The 24,967-nt window shown below is 37.2% G+C and overlaps 1 protein-coding gene across 6 annotated transcripts in view; it reads right to left on the bottom strand.

Annotated features, from left to right (window-relative positions):
• MACROD2 (mono-ADP ribosylhydrolase 2) overlaps nucleotides 1–24,967 on the bottom strand; it is a 2,173,823-nt gene that overhangs the window by 1,436,529 nt on the left and 712,327 nt on the right. For all 6 annotated transcript variants that reach the window (XM_051846213.2, XM_051846214.2, XM_008256366.4 and 3 more), the window contains one exon: nucleotides 17,121–17,237. In XM_051846213.2, the coding sequence (XP_051702173.1) occupies nucleotides 17,121–17,237 (117 nt within the window). The remainder of the gene's footprint in view (nucleotides 1–17,120; nucleotides 17,238–24,967) is intronic.

The raw sequence follows: 24,967 nt of genomic DNA, 5'->3' as shown, positions 1-24,967 counted from the left end.
ATGATATGATAATTAATTGCAGTACTTTATACTTTGTGTTTCTGTGTGGGTGCAAACTATTGTAATCTTTAGTTAGTATATACTAAATTGATCTTCTGTATATAAGATAATTGAAAATGAATCTTGATGAAGAATGGGATGGGAGAGGGAGTGGGAGATGAGATGGTTGTGGGTGGGAGGGTGGTTATGGGGGGAAAAAGCCACTATAATCCAAAAGTTGTACTTTGGAAATGTATATTTATTAAATAAAAGTTAAAAAAAATTGCAATAGAACACTGTACTGACTCCCTTCTGCTACACCAAGTCTTGCTTTACAGCATAAAATACTAATGAATGGCAACAGCAAAGTTCCTATCCATTCACTTAACTAATAAGTTAAAACCTCATTATAATGTCATTTACTCTGCAGTGCAATTCAGCACAAGAGATCTCTCTTGGGCTCCAGCTAGAAGGATTTAATTATTTGATTACCAAGAGGACGTTTCAGGCAAGCGGCATCACCTATGAGACAAATGTGAAGGACAGATTACCAAGAGAATTCAGTATCATTTTTTAAAAGTTTAAAGTATTCAGGGGTTGACACGGAAAACATGCATACAAGATTTTTAAAAGTCTGTTGTAGACTAGTCAAAATACAGTGAGAGAAAGACAAAGTGAATAATCATGTAAGCAATATATCTGAATTATTAAAAAATTAAATGTAGATAGTATCTACAGAATATGAGGACACAAACAACTGTATGAACATATATCACACGAGTATATGCACATAAATATACATATACATACATACATATAGAGCATAGACACTGTATGCTGTACAAGGACCTTTCAAAAAGTTTGTAATATATATATATATATATATATATATATATATATATATAGGGGCTGGCGCTGTGGCGCAGAGGGTTAACGCCCTGGCCTGAAGCGCCAGCATCCTATATGGGCGCTGGTTCGAGACCCAGCTGCTCCACTTCCTGTCCAGCTCTACCATGGCCTGGGAAAGCAGTAGAAGACGGCCCAAGTCATTGGGCCCCTGCACCCACGTGGGAGACCCAGAAGAAGCTCCTGGCTCCTGACTTCAGATTGGCACAGCTCTGGCCGATGCGGCCATCTGGGGAGTGAACCATCGGATGGAAGATCTCTCTCTCTGCCTCTTCTCTCTCTGTGTAACTCTTTCAAATAATAAATAAATCTTTTTAAAAAAAGTTTGTGAAAGAGGTAGAGATTTGGACTAATAGTTCAAGATATTAGCTAAGATAATTACATCCCACATCAGAATACCTAGGTTCAATTTCCAGCTCGAGCTCCTGATTTGTTTCTTGCTAGTGCAGAATATACAGAAGGCACAGGGGATGACTCAAGTGACTGGTTTTCTGCCACTTACGTGGGAAATCTGGACTGAGTTCCCGGGTCCCAGCTTTGGTCCCTACCCCACCCTGGCTGTTGTGGGCATTTAGAAAGGGAGTTCTCCATCTGTATCTCTTTCTATCTCTCTTCCTCTTAAATACCCAATATTTTTTAAAGTTTATGGAAAATTATAATTAAAAATAAGTTTATCTTGGTGTAAAAAGGTTTGAAATCCAAACTTTGTTTTTCTGCGACACACATTCCCATGAACTTTCAGAAGCACTCTGATGTATGAAGATAACAACAATATACAGACACACAAAAAGAAGCCTGCGTGGCTCCTGGCTAAAGAAATCATTACTTGTGTGTTTTTTGTTTTTTCCATTACAAAGGTAAAAATAAGGACATTGATTATATTTTGCATTCTTTTATGTCTCAGCGTTTCAGCACACTTTCTGCTCATCCTTTTTTTTTTTTTTTTTTTTGGACAGGCAGAGTGGACAGTGAGAGAGAGAAAGAGAGAGAGAGAGAGAGAGAGAAAGGTCTTCCTTTTGCCGTTGGTTCACACTCCAATGGCCACCACAGGAGCCAGATACTTATCCTGGTCTCCCATGGGGTGCAGGGCCCAAGGACTTGGGCCATCCTCCACTGCACTCCCGGGCCACAGCAGAGAGCTGGCCTAGAAGAGGGGCAACCGGGACAGTATCCGGCGCCCTGACTGGGACTAGAACCCGGTGTGTCAGAGTCGCAGGGGGAGGATTAGCCTATTGAGCTGCGGCGCCAGCCTCTTCTCATCTTTTAAGTTGTAAGCTTCATGACTTCAGACACTTTTTCATAGAAGGAAGAAAAAAAGATGCATGGGGAGTCCCAAAGTTTTTTCATATGACAGAATCCATTTTCATTTAGTGGAAAGTCCACTCTGAGGTTCCAAATGGAGTTTGATGCTGGAATAAAGGCCATCAGTGATAAGCTCTCTCTCCACAAGGAAGAAGGAGAGAGAGCTCTGGTGAGCCAGCTCACTCCTTCAGGGCTAGAAGGGTCAATTTTTGTTTTAAAATATAAATGCATACACAGATTGTGACTGTGCCAGAGCCCATATAAATATGCATCAAAAAGTATGAACATTCACAAAAGGAAATGTATTTTACTTCTATAAGAAATTTAGTCTCCCATTTAAATAGATTTTTTACAATAGGTAGATAGAATGGCATAAAATAAAGACACAACACTGAACAATGACTTTTTTCATCAAAGTACTGAGCAAATATTTGGCTATCTGGCACATCCATCTCACAGACACACACACACATACACACACACATATGGTTTCACTGTAAAAGAACAAACCTACCCATCTATGGCCAAGTATAATTGAATAGCTGAGTGACAGTAAGCTTCACACATGGAACTGTCAGTGTATCTTATGCCAGACATTCAATTACAGTCTAGAGGGTCCATCACTTAAATTTCTGAAATGTTCCTATAAAACCTAGTTTATGATATTATGAAATTTAATGCAATAACTCCTCATAAATACAGCATCTAGGACACTTACAAAAATAGAAGATACTATAAATGAGTTTTCCATATTCTGCAGTGTATGGATATAACACATACAGACACAGTCATATCAGTTAAAGCTCATCTCCCCAAGATTACTCATATTTTAACATAAAGATAACTTAACTCCAACTTCTAGATTTAAAGTTCTGTGGTGAGACTAGATATTTGTGCAAAACAAATTAATTTTCAGTTAATTGTAGAAATACATATTACTAGATATATACTTACAAATATTTCTGCACACATATAGTTAAAATTTTAAAGCTGTCTTCCTTGAAATAAAATCAAATTCTATTTGTCAAATCAATATTCTCTAACCACTGATTATCTTGCTTTTTCCTTCCTTGTCCCAAATAACAATTAGCTCTTGGGTTCTATAAAGAGAGAAATGGTCCAGCTTCCTCTGACACAAAATAAAAAATAGATTTCTCACGATGCTGCAAAGTCTCTAGCATCCTATTTGTGAAGAACAAGTTGTAAAGCTTTATTGTCGCCTATAAAGTCTGAACAGTTTGAACACAGAGGAAACACACCAAAATCTCCCCTTTCAACACATTTACAACATGTAAATTGACAACACAAGGAGTAGCGGTACAAATGAGAGAAGTCCACCACAACAAACTTCAAATCCATAAAATTATCACTTTATTTAAATGAGGTTTAATAAAAAATGGAGCTTTAAAACCATCTTTGAACACACTCTACCTCCATGGGAAAAGACCTCTCTATCAATCCATTACCACTCAGTTAGCCAGGTGAGGACAACTTCCTTGTCACTGAAGTTCTTTAAGTCTCATCCTTCCAGCTTTATTTCACACTGACACTATTACTTAAACTACAAGGTTTTGAAAAGTATTTTAAAAAGACGTTCAGCACACCTAAAACATCACTTGCATATATGCAAAATACCAAATATGGACTTGATGTTCCCAAACACTGATGTTTTCCTGGTTTATTTGTAACTGTGAGTCAAGTTACTAGAGGAACCAAATGAACAGAACATGAAACCAAATGCAGTCAGGCTAGTTCTTCTAGTAATTCTACTAATAATTATAAATAATTAACTTAGCTTCCCACACACACACATTTATTCCTTCACAAATGGCTTTAAAACATAAATAGGATTCGGAGATAAAACAGTGAATGAAGTCCTTGCTTTTGTGAAGATTTTATTCTAGTGAGAAAGGTAAGTATTCAACCAAAAAATACATAAAATAATCTCAGATGATTATCTCAACCAAAGCAGAGCAAAAAGAATGTCATAAGGTGATATTTTAGGTAGATGGTCAGGGTGATTGTGCTGAGAAAGGCCAACCTAGTACAGCATTCATGAAGACTCAGGCAGCACTCTGAGTGCTATAAAGACATAAATTAATTGAATCCTCCACGCCCTTTGTGATTCTCACCCTTATTTCCAGGTTGTGAAACAGAGGCACAGCCAGAGCCTGAATCTGAGCTCAGATGGTTGGATTTCAAAGTCCATGTTCCTAACTACTTTCTATGGTGTGGGTATCAAATGAAAGACTATTCTGAAGACAAAGGGCAATCATTAAAAGCCAATACTACCAGATATGTTCATTTTAAGAGTCCCTAAATAAAAACCCAATGGGAAAGAAGACAGAACCATTGACTGGGAATTTGCAATCCAGACCCATAGCAAGGTCTTATCACTTAATTATCTGTGTGATCTTGGGCAAGTAAGTAGATTCATTCTAACTCAACTAAACTCAATTGCTATTTGTTTTTGACCAGCACTCTTTTCCAAAAGAGAAGCAAAACACATGACACACGTTAGGGAGACAATCAGTATTTGCTGAATGAAGCAACCACCTACCCATTATGTACCAGAAAAATGATTAGGTGCAATGTATACAGTCTTAAACAACAGGATAAAAATCTTTGCTTTGTTCTTAATGGGAGAAACTGGACTTTGTTGCTAAAGAATGATTTCTAGGTGTGTTTTTTTTTTCTAGATTTAAAACCGGAATTCCGAGATTCTTACCAAAAGCTCCACTATTCCAAAATGTATATCCTCAAGGGCAATATTGAAACAAAAGTTGATGCTTTACTATGATGAATAGAAACATCTCACATACAGTACTTAAAATATTGATGACATATTTATGAATGGAGTTGTAGAATAAAAATGAGAAGAAGGAGGAAGGAACAGGATATGTGATGGTTAATCTCAAAATATGTATAAACAATAGGTTGTTACTTGGACTGTGATATTAATGTGCTTAAGGTACAAGGTTTGCTACCCATGACAACCAATTAATTTGATATATGGAGAAACATTGCTATTGCAGACAACAGAGAATTTAAGGAAAGGCTTGAAGTATTAACTCTTATTCAAAGTGTATTTCACTAAATGTTGCCGCCTCCTATGTACATAGCTACATGGATTGAACTTTTAACTGTCCTATAGTCTAAATACAAATCTGACCTTTCTAAAGGGGTCAATTTTGATGCGGAGTTTCTCAGTATTTCATCACTCTTCTCATTCACCCATCTACTAGACAGTGAATATCAGTAGGAGGAAAAACCCACGATAATTTAATAATTTTCCAACAAGAAGTAGGATATGTCCCAGACAAATGAAGAGAAAAGTGCAGTCTCATAGCCCAACCATTATAGCAGTTAGTGTTTCTTCTACCTGCCCCTCGTGCCCTATATCCCATCCAGCCACTCCCAAATTCAAGCTTTCCCAGATACTTTCCCAAGTTACTCCACAAACTGAACATAGCTACTGAATTCCACATTCATAAAACATATTACAATGCATAGGAAATATATGCATGAAAGATGACATGTATATGTTTATGATGCACGATACCAAGCATATGAGTTACACTGAACCAGGAACAAAATCACCTGGCCATGTAAGGAAAGACGCCACATGCCATGACACCAGAAAGTAAAAACTAAGTATCTGTAAAGGGAAGGGATTTTCATGATAGCCCATTTGCCTACCATAGACATTCAAACGGGTAAGTGAACTCTGAGTACAATAAAGACACAACTTGAAGCAGAACTTGTCTCTAACAATCTTCACTAAGCAGAATAAACACAGAGGGAGAATAAATCTTTCCGCAAAATGTCACAGGTAGGAAGGGAAAACCTCAGAAGGCATTAGGAAATTATAGAGATTTCCCAAACAGCATATGATTAGAAGGGGGTTGGGGGTGAACACCAGGTAGTTCTGAAAAATGAACCAAATAATGGGAAACACACTCTGTAGTGCAGCAAACCGATTTAGAAGGGCACTGTTACACATGTAAATACGAAGTTACCTCTGCTTCACTTAACACACAGCAATACCACAGGAGAGAAGCTGAGTTAATCCACACTCCCCACTGCCCCAAATGAAAACAGCAACTCCTATCTGTAAAAAGCATGTGGATGGCAAGTGTAATAACTAAAACACAATTTACAGGTAGCAGGTAAATATTCACACCAATTGTGTGCTTTGGCTCATGTGGCTTGTGTTCCTTTCCTCCCAGGTATTTATTTTTATTTTTAATTTTTTTTAGTAAACTGAACATTGGAATCTCTTGGATTCTCATCTATCCACCTACCTACCCACCTACCTTCCTACCTAAGCATTTTCTATTCATAATAGGTTTTCCTGATGACAGAAGTATAGTGAAGGAATATGGTGGCAAATCTTGATCTTAGAATGACTGACTAAGTGTAAAATTACCCCAAATTCTAGATTGCTGCTATCTTCTATTTTAGGCCTCTCCTTCAATCAAGCAGATCATGCACTGAGAAAACATGATACACATCAGCCACTCCGCTAGTGAGCTCTAACTGAGCTTCATAACGTCAAGGCCACAGTTGCTGGGTTAGTTACATATGGCTGCATAACAAATTACCTCAGCTGTAAAAAAAAAAAAACATTCATTATCTCACAGTTTCTGCAGGTTTGGAATTTGGGAGTGGCTCACTGGGTGGTTCTGGCTCCTGGTCTTTGATGATGTTTAGTCATGCTGTCATCCAGGGCTACAGATATCCCAGAGCTTGACTGAGGCTCAGCTAATGAGCTAAGCTCATTTATGTGGCTGTGGGCTGACTTCACTCGCATTGTTACAGGCAGACCTCAGCTCCTCACCACAGAGGCCTTCTGAACTGCCTGACAACACAGTGGCTGTGTTACCTTTGCTCTGAGCTGATTCATGACATAGAAACTGGTTCCACCAAAAGAGAGTGTATAGAGGGTTGAATGGTGATTCCAAGAAATGTGTCCATGTCCTGAACTCTGGAACTTATAGGTGTCCACTTATTTGGGAAAAGAGTCTACATAGATATTAAGACCTTGAGACCTCGATATCCCAGATTAGAATGAGCCCTAAATCCAATGAAAAGTGTCCCTATAAGAGAAGGGAAGGGAAGAGATACAGGAAAGATACCATGTAAAGGTGGAAGTGGAGGTTGAAGCTACCTTGCCACAAGCCAAGAAACTAAATGAGACATGGATGGATTTTCCCTGAGAGCTTTCAGAAGGAATATGACCCTGCTGATTCCTTGATTGCAAATTTCTGGCCTCTAGAACCAAAAATGAATAGATTTCTACTGTTTGAAGCCATCAAATTGTAGATTTGTGTTACAGTAGCTCTAAGCAACTAATAGAGTGACTGAAGGGAAATAGAGGGGGCACTCTTCATGGAAGCCACAGTCTTCTTTTACACCTCATCTGGGTAGTTCCCATTACGTCAACACACCCTACCCACTAGAAAGAAGTCGTGGTGAAAGGGAGAAGGATTAAGCTTTACCTCTCCAAAGGGCAAAATACTATAGAATTTTTGTACATAAAGTTAGGTTGTCATCTGAAGTTTCACAAAATGACTTTGGGGGGCGAGGTCTCTAAGGTCAGGACACTAGAAAGAAGCAGGAACAAATGTTTGAGTCCTGAGGATAATGTAGGATTTTCATTAACTTCCATCTGTGATGTCCATTATTTTCTCAGACTCCAGCCACTCCTGTGCACATTACAATGGGTTATTACCACAAACTTTCCTAGTAAAGCCCATGGTGTCATAATTACCATGGAACTCACCTATATTACTAAGGTATAAAATACCATATGAAATAAGAAAGCATTTCAGAAGGATGTTCATATACATCATCTCACTTGGTTAAATTCTTACAACACTCCCATAAGGGGTGAGTATAAACAAAAAGACTGAAAGAGGCAGTACATTTTAGAAGAAAGATCACTAGAATGATCTACTAATGTCTTTGTACCCATACCACATGACTCTGAGGGAAAACTGAGTAATCTCTCTGGGCCTCTGTTCTCTTATGTTTAAAAGTATGATGTCAGATTAGTTGATCATTAAAATTCCTGTCAACTCCCTCAGCAGCAGTACAGTCTTTATTACTTCTCCAAACCAGACTAAAATTTATATATACCAGTACTTGCGTCGAATATTTGTACCTAGGAAGGACAATTGGAAAATGCATGGACTCTCAATGTTAGTACACATTGAGTGATTTTTTTTTAAACTCAATGGTAAAGTGCTTTCATTCTGGCTGTAATGATTTTCTTACAGGTAACAGAATGGTCCTCAGTTCATATACCCTTTCTTTTTTTTAAATTTTTTTAATTTATTTATTTGACAGATAGACAGTGAGAGAGATAGAGAAAAAAGGTCTTCCTTCCATTGGTTCACCCCCCAAATGGCCACTATGGCCGGCTCCCTACACCAATCCAAAGCCAGGAGCCAGGTGCTTCTTCCTGGTCTCCCATGCAGATGGAGGGCCCAAGCACTTGGGCCATCCTCCACTGCCCTCCCGGGCCACAACAGAGAGCTGGACTGGAAGAGGAGCAACCGGGACTAGAATCCGGTGCCCATATGGGATGCTGGTACTGCAGGCGGAAGATTAACCAAGTGAGCCACGGTCACCAGCCCCCACATACTCTTTCTTGACCACCATAGGAAATGTAGCCTTCCCCTTTACTCTCCATTTTATTGCCATGCTTTGTTTTCCTCATAGTCCTTATGATTATCTGAGAATCTTTGCTTTTATGTATATATGTTCTTAGCTGCCTCTCTCTATTAGAACCTAAGACTTAAGAGGACAAGGATTTCGGCTTTCTATATAGTCTTCTATATCCTAGAAGAGCACTATCACTCAGAGTAAGCACACAATAAACACAGGTTGAATGAACAAATGAAGTATGCCAAGCATTTTACAAATAACAGTAGAGCCATATATCTCTTTGATGTCACACAGTTTTGAAAGGTGAGTTTGAGTGTACTCCTTAACAGATTCTGCTCAGGGGGATATAACTACCACTACTGCTCCCAGATAAGCAGGGCTGAAGAAGCTCATCCTCAGAGTTTAAAGGATTCTACCAAACAATTAGAATATCCTGGATTCAGGACTTCTCTTCACATCTTCCAAACTGATATTTAGTGTTCTTGACACAGAATCAATCTTTTATTCTATTGTGCAGAGCTTGGCTCCATAATATTTTCAGTTGGAAATATTTCTAATCAAGCCATAAAGTGGTCTAATATTTAATCTTTGGGATTAGTGAGAAATTGTGAGATAATTAAAGTATTTACTAATTGTTCTGTGCTGCCCACTTTTTTTTTTTTAAATCAAATCATATATGTTGGTAAATAGCTCAAGGAACATCTTAGCACAGGGCTATAAATCTTCATTTAACTCAGCATTCACTATTTATTTCAATAAATGTATTCTGTTCTCTCTGTGCATTAACTACCGTGGCTCTGAGATTAACCTTTCCTGTTTGCTTGAGCCTGACCTCAAAGCATCCTAAATTACTCAAAGCCATTCTGATGGCTTTAATTTATGAGAACACCTCCAAATATTCATTTTTTAAATCCTGAAAATGATTATCCCTGCACAACAGTGGCTCTCTTTTTAATCTTAGCTGATAACTCTGATTAAACACATCCAAAGGCTGATTACCCCCACTGTGGTTAATGCCAGTGTCGCTGCTAACTACTTATTTCACAGTGGGAATTGCCTTCAAGAACCCATTTACATTATTACTCAGAATTGATTTACGCTGTTATTTCCTATCGATCACATAGGAAAAAGAAGGTATAGACAGTGTCCTCTTAAGGCCGGCTAAGAAGGTAAGTAATGCAAGCAAAAAACAATTGTTTATTCCACATTCAATAATAGGACAACATAAATATGAGGGGTCTTCAGAAAGTTCATGGACAAACATGTATTATTAAAAAACTACAAAGATTTCAAAAATTTTTAGCACCAAAATAAACTTATCTTTTAATACCATTTTTCCAAAAACTTTTTTATGTACCCTCCTAATATTGTCGTTCAAAATATAAGTTATCTTTTAAAGGTACTATTTAAGGGCCAGCGCCGTGGCTCACTTGGATATTCCTCCGCCTGTGGTGCAGGCATCCCATATGGGTACCAGGTTCTAGTCCCGGTTGCTCCTCTTCCAGTCCAGCTCTCTGCTGTGGCCCAGGAGGGCAGTGGAGGATGGCCCAAGTGCTTGGACCCCTGCATCTACATGGGAGACCAGGAAGAAGCACCCGGCTCCTGGCTTTGGCTCGGTGCAGTGCCAGCTGTAGCAGCCATTTGGGGGGTAAACCAATGGAAGGAAGACCTTTCTCTCTGTCTCTCTCACTGTCTATAACTCTACCTGTCAAATAAAAAAATGCAAAGAAATAAAGGTGCTATTTATTATTAGATTTGCTATTTCATCACAAAATCACTTATGGATAGAATCTATGTTATCATAATTGGTAAAAAAAAAAAAAAGACAAAATTAGAAAAAATACTCTGAAAGTGCAAGCTATTTTTGTGGCATGTAGGTAACTTAAGCAAATTTTGCCCCTAGACTTTTTAAACTGCTGGAGTCTTTGAACAAGGAACATATTTGTTGATGGGATAACAAAGATGTTGATAGCAGCAGCAGCACAAGCTCTGCGGATTTTTGGAATTATGTTGTCCTATCTTGTGTAATATCTTGGTTGGTCTCCTCTAGTGGCATCTAACGACACAGGAGAAGAGGAGAGAAAGATCATGCTGTCAATATTCCTCCCAGAAAACTAGTAACAAGAGCCAACTCTGCGCTGGGTACTATGACAGATGCTAAAGGATCCCAGTGTGAAAGAGACCAGTGAGATTTTCGTCTTCCTCAAAATGCTATTCTATTTTAGAAAAGATAGGCAATAAACAAATAAACAAACAATGAAGACATTATCTATGAGAATGGCACAAATCAAAAGAAGTTCATGTCACAATTCTCTCAAAGAAGCCTTAATCTGTGACCCAAAAAGGATGCTTGCATTGTGCAACCCAAAGGACATAGACAAGGAATCCAAAGACAAAGATACTCCTCAATATTCTACCACTTTCTAGAGTGATGGTCCTGACACTTGGCCATGCCATTGGAGGTCATGGAGGGCTTGTTAAATCACAGAATGTGATTCAGTAGGTCTGGGGTGTGGGACTTGAGAATTTGCCTTTTTAACAAATTCCCAGGTTGTTCTTCTGCTGTCATTGCTGCTACTACACCAAGGGCCACATTGTGTGACCTACTTCTCTGAGTTTTACAATCTTTCTTCCCCCTCTAACTCCTGCATTCACTATGAGGATCACTCAAGAGATAAAACATATGAAACTTCTTAACATAAATGAAAGAGGTGGTAATTATGGAGAAATAGATTCAAATACAAACTAAATTTCTAAGTACTAAAAGAAAACGATCCAATCAGAGTTGAACTGAGGAGGAACAATCCCATCGGCCTCTTTAGGAGGAAAGATGATTTTATGTTCTTCAGAAGCCATTTTTCTCTTCAAATGATACAAGTCGTTTAATTATGGAAGAAGTTTATGAGGGCCCTCAGGTCTCCAGCAAAGCCTTACAGAGTCACACTGTTAGCAGGAAGCCCACTCCACCACTTTCACAATCAGACACCTGCTGGGAGAACCCACGATGGTCGAAATCAGGTCACCCTTTGCAAAGGACAAATTCATAACCATCTTCTGAGTTACCTGCCTTAGAAATTGAATTTCTTCAGGACTGCAGGCTCCCTTTCAGCACATGAGCTAACATCACTGGAGGAAGCAAGGAATAGAGATTTATTGCCTAACAATCTAGTGGTTTAAACCACTCTCCTTTGAGAAACTGGACTGACTGGATTCCTAGTCCTGGCCCTATTGAGAAAAAATGACCACTTTTTTCTGGAGTTGATTTTTTTTCAAAGTCACCTAATTTTATCTGAAAGATTTCAAAGGTCTCCGATCATCCTCCTAAGGTAATTTTCTCAGCAACAACTTGAGCAATAGAAGCAACTACTGTCCTAGGAAATAGACAGCAAGTATTTTAGTTCTACTTTTGTCGATTGTGATCTGAGAAAAATCACATATAGTTAATAAAGTTTAATAAAATTTAAACTACCTCACTAAATCTCACCTTCCTCCTTTATAGGCAGTTGGATTTGCCATAGATCAGGGTTGGCAAACTGTTCTGTGAAAGGTCAGGTAGTAACTATTTCAGGTCTCATGTCCATATAACCCCTGTAGCAATTACTCAACTCTGTCACATGAAAGTACCCACAGATAATATGCAAACAAATAGACATAACTCTGCTTTAAAAAAAACTTAAAAATAAATAAAGATAAAAAGCATGGCCAACACCTGTAAAAAGATCCTGCGCTCAGGGATCCTTGGCCAGCATCATGCCTTTGATACTTAGTTTGCTACTGGGAGCAATAGCAAACAGACTTAACCTCTCCATACCTGAATTTCTCTTTGTGTTGAATGCAGCTTTTCATGTCAGTTCCTCATAGGAATTTCAAAAGGTTTGATGAGCTAGTGTTTCAGAGTACTATTTTTTCTTGATGAAGGGCACAAGAGAAGTACTAATTATTATCAACAGTACCTTTTAAGCTACTATCATCTGATCATTATTGCACCTGGGAACAGAAGAAGGGGTTTGATTCATACCACTCATTCAAACACATTATGCTATGGTTTCTCACCCTAGAGTTTTCCTTTAAACGATTAATGAAAAACTGTGAGTTGCATGCTAATATCATCTTTTGATATGGTCCAAAGATGAAATAGAAGGAATAAAAGGAACAGCCTCCACCATTTTATATATACAGATTTAATATTCTTCCATTAATCTTTTGGGATTATTCAGCCCTAATCCTAGAAATGGAGCATTCTGAAGAAAAGATATTTGAGCTATGCTGAAAATAAAGTTGATATGGTTTCTTTATTTTTATCTTTTCCTCTTGAGGAATAGCTCCATTAAGAGTAAAGTTCTTAGGAGACTTCGGAACTGGATATATGTTAAAATATGATTTTAAAAATACAATGGATAATTGACACTAACTTCATCATTTCAGGAATATTAGCATAACTTTTCTTTTTACCTCCCACCAACCACCAATTACCAACTAGCTTGCCACTTTTAACAATTAATTCATTTGAAAGATATTTCTTGAATATTCATTATACATAGAGGTCCCTGTTAGACAGGTAGAAAGTTCACATAGATGACAATAAAAGGTAGCAAGTATAAGGTTCCCTTAGTGGTTTATCATGCAGTCTTCTGGAATCTAAAGAAAAATTAAGGTATTTTTAGCTGAGGTGATAACAGAAGACTTGTTTCACAGTAGAAATGATGTTTAAATTGAGTCTGGAAGAGGGATACAAAGGAGAACTAAAGCTTTCTACATAGCACCAAATAAAGACCTCATGCACACATACAGCATTTTGAATAGTTCATATTGTTCCAAAGTTTTAAGTAGTTCAAGATATGGCAGTAAATCATGGAAGGCCAAAGGTTGAACAAGTCTGCATTTAAGGAAAATCCCATTGGAAGCCTTTGAGACAAGTAGAGTTACATTTTATTCATTCATTCAATAATGATCTTCTCTATTAAGTGTCAGCCATTTGTATAATGTGTATGGATACACCAAGAAATGAAAAGATGGGGAAAAACAGTCATTGCCCTTATTTTCATAGAGGCAGACATAATAATAGACAAAAGAAATAAATGTAAATGATATATATTTGAAGTTTGAAGTTTTAATTCAACAGACACGTGACTATAATTAAAGCAGAGAAGGGATTATAAACATCATTTTAGAGTGATATCTGAAGTTACATCTGAGCATACTATATAAGGTAGCCATGTTAGTACTTTGAATATCAGAATTCCAGGAAGAAAGAATGGCAGTGCAAAGGCACTGAGGATCAGGAAAGCAGCCTTTGTGAGGAACTTGCCATTGTGTGGAGAGGCATAGGAGATATGACAAAGAGGTAAGGTTACGTTATACGTGGCCTTATAAACAACTGCAAGGACACTGATTTAAATATATGAACCACCAGGATTGTGCAGAATAGATTGCAGGAGATAAAGAATTAGAAATAGAGATAACAGTCAAAAAGTTATTTTGTGGGTGAAGAGGTCACAAAATAATACAATCATTTGATCGGCATTCATTCATATTAATTCAGCACATATTTATAAGCCAGTATGCAAGAAAGTGACAGCATAACCATGACTAAGATAGACAGCTCCTGTTTCCATGAAGCTGAGCATCTGGTGGAATGATGAAAGGATAAATAGTGATGTCCCACAGGTTGAAAAGTTTCTAAACATCTGTAGAAATCTAAATGTTTTATGAATCCAGAAGACATGTAATACAGTACAAGAGAAGATCCCCCAAAAGATTCGTTTAATAAATGGTCCTTTATCTACTTCTTAAATCATTTCTTTCAGGATAGTCTTCGAAGCAATAGAAGAGAATATTCTTTCTACTGTTTCAGTTTCTTTTGAAAAAATGATTGGATAGTCTTATGTCAAAGGAAATGATTCAAAACATCCAAACAGTGAAGGATTAGCTACATATCTATGCCATATCATTTCACCAATCCTGAGGAGTCACAGAACACAGATTATAAGCAAAATTAATTCAAATATAAACATTTATGAATATATTAATTTAGCAAGAAGAAAAAAAAAGGTCCAAACTCACAAAGTTTGTCTGTAACCGAGACAATATAATTTCCCAAATAAATTGCTGATGCATGAAGACAGTATCACTTGTGGCTGGATGACTGGCTTTAGTAGCCCTGTAATGATAAACCTGCTGTCGCAGAGCAAAGATAGGAACTAGTTTCTGCTGTCAAAGTGTCATGGAATTATTAAAGATGGAGGGGAAAAATGACCCAAACAGTATGTAATGAGCTCCCTTTTCATTCCTTCACTACAAAAGCACATCTGTGAATTGTTAATGACTCTGAAATGGATGAACCAAATTGATGAAAAAGAAAAATATCTTTCAGGAACAGGGAAAAGGAAAACGAACATACACAATGTTTACAAAACATAATTTAAAATAGAAGGGCTTGTGAAAGTACTATGAAATACTATATAGTGACATACAAATGTAAACTATTATTATTCATTTTCATATTGTTTTTCTCTATGGTTTTAATACAAGTCATTAATCTTTCAAAATATACAGAAATACCAAGACCTTTCACAAACAGCCCATGCTTGTGACTTTTATGAGGTGGCATTGGCATGATTGCTAATTTCTAGTCTATGGATTTTTTTTTTCCTAAACATGACCTGGGGGCTTCATGTGGTAACTTGAGTATGTATCAGGCTCTGAGTATCTCAGCTCACATGGATTCTGTACCAAGCCTTGTGGACTGACTTTCCATGGCTTCAGCTTTTGTCCCTGAGACTCACTTGACCAGGACTGCCATGAAAGCCACAGTTTAGCTCAAAGATATGACCCAATTATGGGAATTCTGCAAACACAAGTATTGAGTTATTGATCTTCATGCCTCAGTACCTAGTACTGTACAAGTCTTCAATAACTCTCAAGTAGCAGTAATGAAATTGATGGAAAGTTGAATAGGGATGGATGCCAAATGGAAGCAAGCACATTTAAAAAAATATATCACTAATATCAACCTGTACAATAGAGCTACCATTTTAATTGATCACTATACACAAAAAGCTTTATTTAATATTCTATATTCCAAGTAGGAGGCTATTTGTGTAAAACACTAACAAAGAAAGAAAAAACTATTAGAAGAAAAATTAATCTGTTTTAATTAATATATTTTCACTACCAACTCACTGTGAGAAATATAGAATGCAGTATTATGTGTATGAAGACAAATATTATTTTAATATGTTGCTATCTACAACTCCTTAAATTTAAATATAAGTAACCTTTAAAATATAAAACACTTTCTATTTATACATAACCATGGAAAATTCATTCTTACACAACTTGTCTATACAGAATCCAAATAGTATCCTACAGATTATGCTATAATTGTTTTAGTCATGATTTCTCCATTGTTAAAGCAAAAATAAAAGCCAGTCTCATTTTTACACAAAATAGATTCACAGATTTAGAATGCATAAAAAGAGGCAAGTGAATAACATAATCAATACATTGTTGCCTCAATGTACAGGTCAATGCACACCTTAATTTTGCAAGGAAATCCTCTACCTCCACTGCCATGCCCAGAAGGTTATGTGATTCAACAACTACAACACCAACAACTACAACAAAAAAGGGGGGGGACTGTACCTTTAACTAGTTTCTCTCTCACTATTTTTACTTCACCCCACTGCATCCACTTAGCTAAATGACTAAGCAACAAGGTCAATCAAATGCAATACTTCTCTCTATTCAAATATAATGGAAATTTTGACCATTCCGCATTCAAAGAGCAAATACATTTTCACACTGACAACCACATTCCATTGGCTTTTCCTGGAAGCAAAGTGTGACAGATGCCTTGGCTGTAATTGCCAATCAGCCTTTACATGGCAGCTGCAAACACAATACATCACTTTGATCTCCTTTGCTCTAAACACATCCACAATCAAGAAATCTGAACAAGGAATAAGAAAATTGGCATCATTTCCAGAAGCTTGTCACTCCATGGCACTTAAATACTCTAATGTATATTTCACTCGTATTTTTATTTCCCTGTCTCAGAGACACTCTAAGACCTGAACAAAAATTACTTACATTATATGTATGTATATTCATTTGGAAAACACATTTTATTGCCATATATACAAGCAAATTTAATTAAATACCATCAAGATAATTTCCTTTATCAAATATATACTTGAGGAATAAAAACAAGGTAAGATTTCTCATCTGATTCTGCAACAATGTTCAAAAGTTGTACTCACACTTTGCAGGGAGGTCATAACCACAGGTGATTTTCGCTTGTCCGGTCTCGCAACCATTCAGGGTTCGGCATTCAGCTAGCAAGCAGGGGCCGGCTGCTCTATGAATGCAACCATCCACTAAGGAAGAGAGAAAAAGTTAGCTTATATTTGGCCTTTTGGAAACAAATGTAAAATTCAAAATGGAAAAAGAAAAGGAAATCAGTTTGTTCCACTTGGAAAACCTTAGCCCTGTAGAAGAAAACCCAGGATATCCAATTCTCTCTCTCTCAATTTTCTCTCACAAACCCTAGGTTGAAGTCCAGACTACCATTTACAAGTTACGTGATGCCTCATGACTCACTTCCTTTAAAAAAATTCTGTGTCAATACATACATGGAAAAGCTTAAACACTTCACCAAAAACCTGTTAACAATTCAGCAATACTGCAGGTTACAAAATAAACACACAAAAACAGTAATTTTTTTAAATAATGGCACTACAGAGTTCTGCATAGAATTTGCATAATTATGAGCATAGGAGGCATTCAACATAGTATAGTGTTATGTACAGTGTTATGTGCCACTTTTATGGCAGCTATCTTAAAGACCTTATGTTGAAATTTTATATAAAATTTATAATAACTCTTTTCCTTACTTAAAAGTTGAACTGTAGAGGAGCAGGGCAGGTATTCAGACTAGTGGATAAGATGTTTGTTAAAATGTCTGTGTCCCATTTCAGAGTGCCTGTTTCTCAGATCCAGTTCCTAATTATGGTCTTTTGCCCACACAGATCCTGAAAAGCAGCAGTGGTCATTTAAGTAATTGGATTCCTGCCATCCTTATGAGAAACTGACATTGAGTCCCTGGATCCCAGCTTCTGCCCTAGCCCACCCCTGGCCATTGCAGGCATCTGAGTACTGAATCAGTGCATGGGAGCTTATTCTATTTCTCAAATAAGTAAGTATTTTGAAAAATGAAAAACAAAAAACAGATCTCTCTGTCTTCCTCCCACCTTGTAATTTTGAATTTCAAATAAATAAACAATTCTTTAAAAAAAAGGGAGAATATGATAGCCACCATTTACTGCCCAGAGAACTTTTCAACATTATGATACTCATTCTCTCACTATTTAAATACGCACATACATTCAGCTTTTTTCTTACAAAAAAAGCAAATCAGTAAACATAGTTCAAACTCTGTTAGCAACTTTACATTTTGAATTTATTATATGAAATTATTAACACAAATGCAAAAGTACAAAAGTTACAATAATTCACAGTTGTTTGCAACAGTGAAAACTTGAAGCTACTGAGATGTCCATTAATAAGCAGCTGGTTAAAAATAATTAAATAATAAAAGTACTTTAACGTCATGGTCTATTATACAGCTATCAAAAAAAAGCAAACTTTATAGATAAATAGAATTTTAAGCATAAAAAGATTTCATAGTGAAAATATCAAATTTGCAACAATATACATAGTATGGTCACCACAAAGTTACACTCATATATACATATATACATATACACATATACATATATCCATATATATGTGTTGGAAAAATATATACCTAAGTCATGTGATCACTGGATGCAAAACACTGGGTGAGACTATCAGAAAACAATTTATACCCTAACTATCTATGTTTGACCTTCTTTATAAAGGTTTCAAGAGAACAGTATTTTAAAGTGAATAGCTTTTCTTAGTGGCAAAGAGATAGAGTCACTTTGAAATGGATAACTAAAATAGGATTTGCTAGTAGACATAATCATGTGCTGTCAAATATTGCCTGTATTATTTATATTACAGCCTAATACAGTTTGCAGATATCTAATTCTCAAAATCTTTATGGTTATACCAGTACTTCTGACTGCATTAGGGCAATGAAAGTCTATCTGAAGGGCTGTCTCAAAATAATGACTACAGTTTAAACGTATTAAATGTATCTAGGTGTTAGGTATTGCACTGAGAATTACCTTGCAATGTAGATACTAACTTTATTATCTATATTTTATAGAAGCTTAGAAAAGTTTAGTGATATGCCGATGTTCACAAAGTACTGGCAATGTAACTCAGATCCTCCAAATTTGTCTGATACAACCATGCCCTTAACCATTATAATTCAGGACCAGCTTTCCCTCAATTCTTGCATGTGGGATATTGAAACACTATGTTTCATTATTTTTAAAGTTTCTTAATTACATTTAACATCGATAATGTGCATACATTTGCACAGATTTTTAAGTGTGTCCTTTTGGTGGGCTTTAATAAATGTGTATACCACCATACATTAATAAATTTAATAAATGTGTAATAATGATGCTCATAATACTACAAAAATGTTTCCATAAAACCAAAAATATCTCTTGTGCCTTTTCCATCCGATTGCCCCTGTGACTACCCTGAAGGAGCCCATGTTTAGATTTATGTCACTATAATTTTACTTGTGGCAGAACTCAAATTTCATATATCCATTTACTCAGTATATTTTTTTTTTGACAGGCAGAGTTAGACAGTGAGAGAGAGAGACAGAGAGAAAGGTCTTCCTTCAGTTGGTTCACCCCCCCAAATGGCCAATACAGCCGGTACACTGTGCTTATCCGAAGCCAGGAGCCAGGTGCTTCCTCCTGGTCTCCCATGCAAGTGCAGGGCCCAAGCACTTGGGTCATCCTCCACTGCCTTCCCGGGCCACAGCAGAGAGCTGGCCTGGAAGAGGAACAACCGGGACACAACCGGTACCTCAACCGGGATTAGAACCCGGAGTACCAGCACCACAGGTGGAGGATTAGCCTAGAGAGCTGCAGCGTCAGCCTGGTGATCCATTTTCATTTCCATTGGACAAGTACCTTTGAGTGAAATTCCTGGGTAGGTATACACTACACTTATAAAGAACACACAGTTTTATGAAGTCAATGTACCAAATTACACAAACCTCCAGCAATGTATGAGAGTTGAAATTTTGGCCTTCCTTTGGTGTCATCAGCCTATTTAACTTTAGCAAATCTAGTTGCACTGAAGATATAGTCAATATACATTTCTCTATGACTAATTATGTAAAGTAACTTTCCAAGTCTTTATTGGCCACCACCTTCTGCTTGAAAGTGCCTGTTCATGTATTTTGTGAATTATATACATATATTATATATATATTTATATATATATAAATGAATTGGGTAGGATAAAAGATAACCAAGCTCCCTATGCAAGCATAGTAACTATATTTTGAATTTTTCATGATGACTCTGGATAAAACTCTTTGATTTTCTTCCTGAGCATGGGGCTGGATAGTGTCTCCCAGTCACATTTGTGGTTGGGGTGGGTCATGAGGTCTAGCCTTATTTAAAGGGTATGACAAGTGATGGAACTATTTCTATGTCTAGTCTCTAAAACTTTCATGCATAATCCTTCTGCACATGACCTTCCTTGTCTGCAGGCCAGATGCACAGTCTCCAGGGCAGGATATCCATCAGCAACTGCAGAAGATGGTGCAGTGCTAAGATCGAAGGTGCCTGAATCCCAAATGACAGTGTGGAACAGAACTCCATTCTATGCCCACATTCCATTCCGGACAGTGAATCAAGTGATAGATAAACCTTGATTATGTATAGCCACTGAGATTTGGGGACGTTTGTGTCAGTCAATTTCCATGACTAATACATTCACTTCTGTCATAAATTACAGAATGGTAATTTTCATTCAGGTGATTGTGGCTATTTTTTTTTAAACTGTTGAGAAAAAATTTCAGATTGATTACTGGAAAAACATTTTATCTTAGCCAATTTCATTCTCCTAGGTTTGTCTCAGAGTCTTTAATCATGCTGGAATCTGAAGACTCTGTGAACACCAGCAGTCAGTCTCTCTTACTCATTCAAATAGCTGCTCTTCCTACTTAGTGATTGAAGCCAGACTAATGGAAGATAAGAGTTGAGAACTGCCTAGAAACTGCCGGAGGTATAATCTGCCAGTATTGGGGTGAACACTGAGCTCTTTGATGGGACTGCTGTTCATCAAGGTTAAGGGGAGTCTAGTTGTAGCTCCTACTAAAGGGCATGCTTGCTGCTGTACTGACACATCATGCTATTTACCATGCTGACAATGAGGACAAAACAGAACACTCCTGTACAGGCAGATGGCTAACCAAGGCAAGGGCCTCCAGTCACTGACATACTTCCTCCAAAACTCTAGTAGATGTTAAATTCACAGACCTTCCTCCATTAGTCAGGCAATCTTAGTTCAGTTCCCTTAGAATAACATCAAGGAATTAACGCTGTCCGAGGGTGGGGTGGAAAGATGGGTTTTGATTGTGCTTGGGGGGAATAGTTTTTCTCTCTTTCATCAATGTTATCTTGAGGCTTAGAGTTTGAGACTGTTCTTATAGCATAGTCTTACCCCACTCTTTAAATAGGTAAATGAAGACAAACAAAATGGAACGTGAAACCACTTCACTTTTTTTTAGACCTAAGATTTATGTAACCCTTTGGATTCCAGTCTGCCCCTTTGGCATTTCTCAGATAAAGCCCATGAACATGTTGATCTTGAGAACAGGAGTGAAAAAGCAAGCCACAAACCAATGAAGAGAAATTTGTCAGATACTGTGGCCAGTGAATTTAAGAAGAAGAAGAACAACAAAAAAGACAAGAGTTCTCAACATGGGTTTAGAAAAATATCAAAATTATCACTTAGTGAAATCCAGTTATTTTAGAAATAGTCACTGTGAGCTCTCTTTGTTTTACAAAGTCAATTTTCTAAACAGTTGGTAGCAAGGGAGATTTTGAAGTTCTTAGATTTTCACATATTCATTTAAAACTTTTGTAAATAAAAGATGATAACTTAATGTAATGGCAGTCACACAAATCATATTAGCCTGAGCCATAAGAGGTTTCCAGCACTATTCAGAAGCCAAGAGGACACAATGGGGAGGCTCTTTTGAATCAGATTTACATTAATTTGGTAAACAACTACCTCACAAAAAGCATTCTTTAAGATTGCTGTGAAGGAATCAAATCATAACAACAACAACAACAATAATTATGTCTCATCTGCTGAGGATTCCCAATGTGCCTAGCAGCATGCTAAGTGGCTTGCGAGCCTTCACTTTCTTTATGAGGTGGTGTTGCAAACTGGAAAGAGGATGGTTCTGAAGTTAGACAGTAGATACTTTCTTTCTGGTGTCATTTAACTCACTGTGCCTTGATTTTTTTTTTCCACATATAAAATGGGGGTCCTGAGAGGACCTCCATTAAAAATCATGGGATTTTTATGAGCAAACTGACGAGTACTTTGAATAATGCCTGTTATATAGCAAGCATGCAATAAATTTTGGCCATGTTCTCACATTTATCATTAAAAATGTTAAAGGTAGGATAAAGTAGAAGTTAAGTGATTAGTGCAAAGTCATCTGGGGCTTGGGTCAGAATCACTGTGTGCCTGAATTTAAAGACTGTGTTCCTAATTTCTACTTTCTCCCACCTCCCTTCATACAAAATAGTGTGAACCATGGTCTCTTCCCTTGGAAACTCTGCAAATAGAACAAAAAGGCACTTGAGACACAGAGAGGAACAAGTCCAGCTGAGCCATCCTAGACTAGCCAGTGCTCAACTTTCCTGGCAACTCACCAACACATGAGTAAGCCCAGCTAAGAGCTGAAGAAATCTCCACCTTTATATTGAATCATAGAATAATGAGTTAACTTATTTCAAGCTACTAAACTTTAAAGATATTTGTTACACAAATACACATCATCAACACTATCATTGTCATCATCATCATCATGAAAAAATATACTAAATAATAATCTCACTGCAAACACAAAGAAACAGCTTTTTGTTGTCCTAACTCTTGGAGGGGGAAAAAAACGTAGCTAAAGTGAGCCAATGAAAAGCTGATTCCATTAGAGGTCACCTGCACCCTGCGTGAAAGATTTGTGCTTTAGGTACTGAACAGCAGCAGTGTTCCCTTTAGGGAGAAGAAGAAATATCTGTGAGAAAATACAGTGACAAGGAGATTCACATCTTGAAGCTTCCCAGATGTGAGGAACTCGGTTTAGCTATGTGAGATTGCCTTGGGCTGACTTAAAAATTAGCCTCCCTTATGAACCTATTGATCTGGTTGGTCAATTTGAAGATGAGATTTGGAATGCAAACCCAGGAGAAGATGACAAGTATAATAGAATGAACCTTTGCACGTTCCAGATCAGGAACCTGGAGCAGTTTTTTTGTTATGGAACACAACTTTAGCTTTTTTCAACTTTAACCCAAAACTTTAGGGATTGATCTTTAAAAACAATGAGATGTTCCTTTCTCATGGAATCTGAGACCCAACTAATGTGTGTATTAAGAGAACAATTACCTTTTTCTCATGTTATTGAGCTTGAATTCCCAAATGAGGAAAAATAATATTTCTCAGAAATATTTACAATAGACTCTAAAATATTTTGGAAAAATATGAAGCAATGAACTTTCTCTCATCCATTAGGTTGGAGAATGAGAACATCAAGCTGATTGAAATTCTGATCAGAATATCAGATAGAAGGGTACTTCAAAAACTTTGTGTAAAATGGAATTCAAAGATGTTCATTTTGGTGCAAAAAATGTCAGTTCTATGCGCACTTTTTCATTATGCACATTTTCATGAACTTATTAAAGATCTCACATATTTTTGGCTGATGCTAATATTATGGTAAAATTATTTTAATATCTAACCTATGAATTTCTTTCCACATACCCATGTTCTTCATTAAAAAAATCAACCAACAAGATATCATTATGATATCAAATATTGGTTGCCTACCACATTTTCCCAACTAATAGGATTCCTATATTAATGGGGGTGCCAATGCTCAACGTAAAATCTATACTTACCAGCATTTCCTCCAAAGATGAAAAAACGAGTAGATATTGTGGCTCAGTGGTCTAAGCCCGCGTGGGATACCCACATCCCATGTTTGAGTGCCTGTTCAAGTTCCTGCTCTTTTGCTTTTGACCCAGTTTCCTGCTAGTGCATCTTGGAAGGCAGCAGATGATGGCCCAACCATGTGTCCTTACCATTCATTTGTGAGAGCTTTTGGGTCCTGGTTTGGACCTGGCCCAGACTTGGCTATTGGGGGCATTTGAGGAGTGAGCCAATGGATGGAAGATATCTATCAACACCTCCTTCTCTGCCACTCTGCCTTTAAAACAAGCAAGTAAATTTTTTTTCAAAAAGAGATGAAAAAGAGATGAGCGACCAAATTATATGGAGGCAGATGATATTGGTGGGCTTCCAGGAAAGCTCACCATAAAGGACTTATCCACAAATTAGATTCTACTATCTATCTATTACTTATTGTTACTGTTATTTTATTTCTTAATCTTCTATCTTCCTGGACAAGATAAAATATAGTGGTAAGACTTCAGCAGCCATCTGGTGAGCATGAATGTGAAGGGCACACTATATGTTGTAGAAGAAAGAAGAGCTACGAGCTGCCTACATCTCTGTAGTACTCGGTGCAAGTTGCAATAGCCCTTAATTACTTATCATTTGATGAGACGAAATCTTTGTCTTTTAAAAAATTAGTTTATGTTTTCTGCAAGTCTTTATGTGTGGTGAGGATTCTGTCACCTGAGGCCTAAAGCCACTTCTAGATATTTGTAGGCACTTTTTAAAAATTTATTTGAGACATATTTTTTGAAGTTCTAGATGAGAAACTTCCCTCTGACTATTACAGAAGTGTTAATTTTGGAGGCATTTTTAGCTGACAAACATTGTAACGCAATCACCATGGCCCAACAAGGGCAGTACCGACCATGTTACTAAAGAAGGATTGGCACATGGAAAGACCTAGACTGTGTCAATCTAGCAGCCATGAGACCTTAACAGGGCTTACGTTTTG

Source organism: Oryctolagus cuniculus, chromosome 11 (assembly GCF_964237555.1).
Source record: "Oryctolagus cuniculus chromosome 11, mOryCun1.1, whole genome shotgun sequence".
Lineage (NCBI taxonomy): Eukaryota > Metazoa > Chordata > Mammalia > Lagomorpha > Leporidae > Oryctolagus > Oryctolagus cuniculus.
Note: the sequence above shows the minus strand (reverse complement) of the source record. Positions and strands in the feature narration are given on the sequence as shown.